Below are 7,356 nucleotides of genomic sequence, written 5' to 3'. Positions count from 1 at the left end.
AACGGCTTTTGGAGCAATCTCGCTTCGCGGGATCAAGTCTCTTAGTTTCCAGAAAACAGGTGCCAGGCAGTTCGAGGTGCGCGAAAAGATGATACTGGACTGAGACCCTCAGCCTAACCCTTCCATAAATGCCCACCGTTTCCGCGCTTGCACCTTCGCTTGGAAGGGCTGGGAAACCACCGATGTTTTTTAACTACTAGTGGTAGGCTACAAGATCAGGCTGTGGCCGAAATTTACCACAAGCTGCCTCCGCTGTGCAGATCGACATAAATCAGCAGCGTGCCCATCTTACATGATTCTTTGTCTCCTCGATTCTTGTTCTCAAACCCCTTCGCCACAATGGGTGTCATCTCACGGATCAGCATACTATTACTGTTCATGTCATGGACGGGCCTGTGTTTGCCTACGGACGCCCTCTCAGACTCTGTTGTTGAACGGAGCACCTGCACGAGTAGTTGCAAGGTCGTGAGAAAAGAATGGTAAGCACACCTTCCTTTTCAAGAAGTACCATTTGATTCAAGAAGGATCTGGCGGTTCCAGCTACTCTGGTGCTGTCGACATGGAGGCGTCCGTCGTTCTGACAAAGTACTAGGGGTTCTCTGACCAAGGCGGAGCGAACATCATACATCAACGCTGTGCTGTGCCTGCAAAAGCGTCCCTCGATCATTCCAAAAGGGCTTGTTCCTGGTGCCAAGAGCAGATTTGACGACTTCGTGGCCACCCACATCAATCAGACTCTCTCGATCCATCTTGACGGCATCTTCCTTGCCTGGCATCGCGAATTCGTCTGGCTCTACGAGCAGGCCCTGCGGAACGAATGCGGATATACCGGGACCCAACCGTGAGTTTTCTTTTCCGCACGACGTCCCCAATATGTTTGCTATATCTGACCGTTCCAGATATTGGAACTGGGCTCTGTGGTGCAACTCTCTTTCCACCAGTCCCCTGTTTGATGGAAGCGCTACCTCACTCTCTGGCGATGGCGTTTTCGAACCAGACCAGGGACCGTACGTCGTTGGGGAGGGCGAAACTCTACCGCATGGTACGGGCGGAGGTTGCGCTCTCAGCGGACCCTTTCAGAATATGACAGTCAATATGGGGCCGTTCGACTTCAGCATCGTCTTCACAGGAGTTTTACCGTCAAACTGGACCGCATACAATCCTCACTGCCTCACACGCGATCTGAACAACTATATTTCCACCCGCTACGGAAACCAGACGGCAATTGATGTCCTTATGGCCAAGACAACAATAGCGGACTTTCAAAACACCATGTCGGGTGCGGACATCAATCTCGGCGTCCACGGTGGAGGACACTTTGCGTTGGGACCAACCTTGCTCGATTTCTTTGCTAGTCCTTCGGACCCCGCTTTCTATCTGCACCACGGTATGATAGACCGTGTCTGGACGCTTTGGCAAGCGGCGGATCCGGCAAACAGAGTGAATGCTCTGAGCGGTACCAGCACCATCTTCAACCAAAATACCACTCCGAACGTGACCTTGGACACAGTGGTCAATTGGGGGTATTTAGGGCCTCCGAAGACACTTAGACAGTTGGTCAGTGTTACGGCAGGGGACTTCTGCTACGGATACCAGTAGTGGGATCGGATTGGTGCATGCATTTTTATGATTTCCCATGTCATGTGTTAGCAGATTTGGAAGGGGCGTCGAATATTGAGCTTACCAAACCTTGGGCCGCAGAGCAAGAATGGCCGAGTCAGGGATCAGGTGATGGCTCAGATCCCATGATAAACACTCAAGTCCCAAAACGGAAGTCTCTTTTCCTTTCGGGACTAATCATCAAGTTCAGCAGCATTCGCGCACTGGTTGACCCGCATTCCCGAACGGGCCGAGTGTCGAGCGTTGGCGTCCTGTCCGACGGGATACTTTTTCACGTCCAAACCTTCAAAGTAACGCAGCGAGGCTGTCAGGAGCCTCTTCACGCTGCTCACTAGGAGCTGACTAGGGGAGCGATTCTTGGCATGGACGGAAGAAGCCCTCCAAAAGCGGCGGCACTGTCCGCCAAATTCGTGCAACCTGCGTTGAAACGTAGTTGTTGGCACTCCAAGCGTATCTTTCCTGTGGCTCCAAATCCTTCCACTTTCCCTCTCAACTTTTCTGCTTTGGACTGCCCCATGGAGCTATCGACTTCTTATACATATGATCCAGTTGAGTCTGACCAGTTTCGACTGTGTCGCTTTCATCAGAATGGAGATTCGCTGGCCGCAGAACTTAGGGTATTCCCGTTTGGCAAGGCACTCCCTGAGTACATCGCTCTCTCCTACATTTGGGATCTTTCTGCACCTGAGCCAAACAAAAATTGGACGATTCAGATCGAGGACCGACATCTCTCAGTCCTTGATTCTTTGAGGCCATTTTTCCAAGCGCTGAGATCCCAGAATTCTATACCGGACCAGGTATGGTGGTGGATCGACTCCGTCTGTATCGACCAAGCAAATATTCTCGAAAGGTCTGAACACGTACGGCGAATGAAACAAATCTATCAGTATGCCCACAGCACGGTAGTATGGCTAGGCGAGCAGTCGGAAGACAGCGACACCGCTTTGGACTTCATTGATGTTCTATATAAAATGGGCCAAGCCAGTGAAAGTGACGAAGATATGCGCATGTTCTTGAGAATGGAACATCACCATCCGAAGTGGATTGCGCTGAGAAATTTCTTCTGTCGGAAATGGTGGACAAGAGTTTGGACCGTACAGGAATTTGTTGTGTCAACAAGCCTTTCATTTTGGTGTGGGATACGAACAGTCAGCCAAACAACCGTTGCCGATGCTCTTTTGGTCGCCGATAGATGCAACACTACCGGATTCAAAGACACCAATGCATTTCACTTGGCTTGGAATCGAAGACGAACACTTCTGATATACGATATTGCGAAAAAGCCAGGAAAGGATCTGAATATATCTCTTCTGTCGCTGGCAGCCTACTTTTGTAGTAGTGACGCCTCTGATGACCGAGATCGAATATATGGTCTAAATGCTCTGTCGACGGAGAACCACGGTCTCATCATCATTGATTACTCTTGGGGTGTCGACAGAGTTTATATGGAATTTGCAAAATCCTTCATCGCACAAAACAGATCACCGGACATCATTTGTTTTGCGTCGTTGCTCTGCGCCATATCGGGCTCTTCATTGCTGTCTTGGGTTCCCCTCTGGCGACATCGAAGGGAGCCCTTCGTCGTTCCATTAATGGTCAGTCAAAGTTCGGATAATCACGTGGGAAATCTTCGACCTCCATCACCATAGGAATATGACGACAAGACCACCCGCTACTTAGCGTCTGGGGCCAAAGAGGCGGTATATGATTTCGAGGGCTCAACACTGATTGCTCGTGGCTCCATCATTGATGCCATCGATGGATTGGCTGGATCCAAGAACTTTGAACTTGTTCAAGGCTCGGATTCATACTCGGCGCAGAGAGCTACAACCTCTCTGACAAATATTCTTGCAAGCGTGTGTCGAAGCCTAGTTCTCGATCGAAGGGAGCGATATCTGCGATTCCCAATGCCCATGGAAGATTTCTACCACGACTTTATCCACCTTTGCTTGCTTCTGACTTCAGAATCGCCACGACAAGTGGAAATGGAGTTCCAGCATTGGTTCGAGCGCGTACGGTCCCTTCATATTCACGGCCACAGCTTCGAGAGCATCTTACGTGAAGCTCATCTAGCGGACCCGGGTTCCTTACTTCGCTCCACTCCGAATCAAGACGAGTATATTCAAGACTCTTTCTATGGTAGATTCTACGACAACATTGAAAGACTGGGCCTGCGTCTAATAACAACGCAGAACTGTCGTATCGGCATGGCTCCAGGTAAAGCGCGCAAGAGAGACCTGGTCTGCATTCTCTATGGGTGTAATATTCCTGTTTTATTGCGAAAGACTGAAAGTGAAGACAAGTTTACCATCGTGGGAGAGTGCTTTTTAGATGGATTCGTAAGCGGCGAGGCTTTGGGATTGAGAGACTTTCGGGAAAGCACATTTCGCATCGTGTAGTTGTACCCACCTCGACACTTTTACGAATGTAATGACATCCAACGGGATACCAATAGTGATCTGTACTCTCTGGGTACATTCTTCTGTAGTTTTCAATCCGGATGTCATCACCAGGCCAAATCCTCGCTGCCTTTGGAATGTCGAAATTCGAGAAGATAGTACGTATATGAGAGTGATCAGTTCGGCATGGGTAGATATTCTTTGACGATTACCCAACGGCTTAAGCAGCGGGTATCGACAGCTTTTCAAATGGTGTGGAATTGCATATCGGACAATTTCATCCATCCATAGCACTCAAATGATAAGAGACTGTAGTATACTTCCGCCTGCTCCATAATATGCTGCCGTGCGAGGGCAAGATAGATCTATTCGTTAAGCGCATTGTAAATTTGTTAAGCATACTGAAGGAGTTTCATTGAATGTTGGAGATAGGATTTGTGACAATTACGGCTTGAGAAGAAGCTTCCCACTCGTATGCCTTCCCTCCAGGTCCTGTATTTGCCATGACTGTTAGCTCTCGCTGGTGATCTCTCTAATGACGGACTCTCTTACCGATTGCGCCTTCGCTGCTTCTTCGAGAGGGTAGATCTTGTGAACTTTGACCTTGATCTTGTTAGGTTCCTCGAGCAAAGCGAACCAGTCTTTGCAGGTTTGCTCAAACTCCTCCCGAGTGCTGATGTAGTTGAACAGCGAGGGACGGACCAACTTGTTGTTCTTTGCGGATAGACGACTGCATGGTTGAAAGGGGTTACCGGGTCAGCAAATGTCGTCAGAATCGCAAGAGATGGCGAGCACGTTCGCGCATGGGAACAAGTTACTTACGAGATGGTAAGCGGTGGGATAGCGCCGCTGGCGTTTCCAAAGCTGATGAGTGTGCCCTTCCTCTTGGTCACCTCCAAACTGCCATCAAACGTATCCTTCCCAACCCCGTCGAAGACAGCCTCGCAAAGCTCCCCGTTTGTCGCATCCTTCACCTCCTTAACCCAGTCAACACCAGGCTTCCGGTAATCGATCACCACGTCTGCTCCAGCGTCTTTTGCCCACTTGCATTTTTCCTCGCCTCCCGCTGTTGCAACAATTCTCGCCCCAATCCTCTTCAGAACCTGGACAAGAATCAATCCAACACCACCCGCCGCTGCATGGACCAGCACCGTATCGCCCTTTTTAACCTTATACGCCTCCTCCACCAGTCCCATCACAGTCAAACCCTGCAGCATGCCTGCCACGGCATCCTCGTCCGATACACCATTTGGCACTTTGATCGCTTTGTCCTGCGCCACAACGGAATACTCTGCATACGCCGACGTACCCAACCATACCACGCGATCCCCAGCCTTTAACCCATGTTTCGTGGCTCCGGGGCCCACCGCTACAATCTCGCTCACGGCTTCACGCCCACCAATTTCGGGTTTCGGTGCTGGGTAGAGGCCAGTGCGGAAGTAGATATCAATGTAATTGACCCCAACGAGGTGGTTTCTGACGAGGAGTTCGTCTTCTTTGGGAGTCGGGACGGCTTGGTCCCTTGTGTACCTAAGAACTTCAGTGCCGCCAGTGCTTTCGGTCACGACGGCTCTCATAGTCTTCGGGACGGTGGAGGAGGAAGACATTGTTCCAAAGGAATATGAGGGTGCTTTGATGGTTGAAGAGCGAATGGGGGAGCTCGAAATCGAGAGCTGTCGAGTCTGTGTAGGGAATATAAACGTATTGGTCGAAGTAGCAGCAAAGGTGAATGTTGCCGAACGACGTGTGAGTGTCACAGGTCCACGCCGAGCAACTATCGAATTTGTCAGAGGACAGGTGGCGGCCGAGAAAGTGTGAAGAAGTCGAACTGGCGAAGCAGGAGCGAGAGGCTTCATTGTAAATGTCGCGTCACAGTGGCCTAATTATCGATGAGATGCCGGAAAAGGTTGATTGAGATAATGCCGGTTATCAGGCTGAATAACGTGCTGGTGCTATTCTTGGCGACTTGGAGGCCGCACTTATCATCCTCATGCACAGTTGAATCATTGAGCTTCCCGTGGTCCAAGGCGCTGGCCAAGTGACACTGACCTGACGACATTCTTCCCCCTGAAGCAGGGGGGAGTGAGCGGGAAAGCGGACCGCACTTGCCGCAGTCGTTTGGTGCGAGCAACCACAGCCTTGCGAGGCGGGGTGGAGGATTGTGGAGACAGACAGGGGTCGTCTGGGAGAGGCCAATCGGCGTCCAGACGGACTTCGCTCCCCCACGGATCGGTAAATGCTTCAAGGATTGCACTGGCACACAGAATGATGGTTCTGTGGCGAACATTCTTTTTAACCCGTCGGACGCCATAGAGGCCAAAGCGGAGAAGTTGCCTATGCCAATGTGCAGGTCTTTCTTTCATGGAATACTCGCGCCAATAACTACAAGAGGCCATTGTAGCTTTGAAATCAAAGAAACTGGATTAAAAACAAATTTAGTCACCTTTCTTGGAATCTTCCCTCTACCATGGGCCACCAGGTAGGAGTCAGCAACGATGTCGGCTTTGCCATCCTAGAAAAAAACAAATCATGATCACCAGGCCGTGTATCCGCCGTCGACAAGTAGATCAGCTCCAGTCATGTACGAACTTGCATCTGAAAGCAGGAACACAACCGGGCCCCGGTAGTCTTCTGGTACAGAGAGGCGCTTCAACATCGTCTCTTGTGTCCACAAGGCCTCTAGGTTGCCCTCTGAAAGAATCGATGATGACATTGGTGTTCGGATGACTCCAGGGCTAATTGAATTGACCCTAATTCCTGGCCGGCCTTCAGAGCAAGACCATTCAGCCGCCAGGTTGCGTGTTAGCTGATGGACACCGGCTTTTGAGGCCGAGTATGCTGCAGTTCCGACGCCCTGTTGGGAAGTGGCAACAGCCCGTGTCAGCCACAAGATCGTTCTTTACAGATTGTTTAGAAGGGAACCATCTATCCCTCACCTTATTGACCACATAGCCGCTCATGCTAGCGATAAAGACGAAGCTGGCCGAAACGTTTCCCCTCCACACAATGCGCGCTGCAGCCTGTGCAACAACCAGCGATCCAATGAGATTGACGTCTATAACTCGTCTAGCCGTGTTGAGGGGGAATGTGATAGAATCCCCAAGGATACTGATTCCGGCACAGTTGACAAGACCCCTGAGAGGAAATCGCAGGCAAGCTGAAGCCTGTTCAAAGACCGATTCCGTCTGTTCAGCATCCGATATGTCGCAGCGGTAGTAGCTCAAACATGCGCCAAGGTCGCTTCCAATGCTCCTCAACTGATCTGACAGTTGAGACAAGTCAGGTGTTCATATCAGCCATTCTCTGTACTTTCGCATATTTCCGGCAGAAAGAGAAT

At 50.5% G+C, this 7,356-nt stretch overlaps 1 protein-coding gene across 1 annotated transcript; it reads left to right on the top strand.

Annotated features, from left to right (window-relative positions):
• Nucleotides 1-339: 339 nt before the first annotated feature.
• On the top strand, nucleotides 340-1,599 carry PV07_00124 (uncharacterized protein; the record flags this gene model as incomplete). The annotated part of the gene is made up of 3 exons (XM_016386545.1): nucleotides 340-479; nucleotides 593-841; nucleotides 900-1,599. 3 exons carry the CDS (start codon nucleotides 340-342, stop codon nucleotides 1,597-1,599), a joined length of 1,089 nt encoding a protein of 362 aa, XP_016253473.1.
• Between the last annotated feature and the right edge of the window lie 5,757 nt (nucleotides 1,600-7,356).

Source organism: Cladophialophora immunda, assembly GCF_000835495.1.
Source record: "Cladophialophora immunda strain CBS 83496 unplaced genomic scaffold supercont1.1, whole genome shotgun sequence".
Classification (NCBI taxonomy): Eukaryota; Fungi; Ascomycota; class Eurotiomycetes; order Chaetothyriales; family Herpotrichiellaceae; genus Cladophialophora; species Cladophialophora immunda.
The sequence above is the reverse complement of the archived record's forward strand: the minus strand, read 5'-3'. Positions and strand labels throughout refer to the sequence as shown.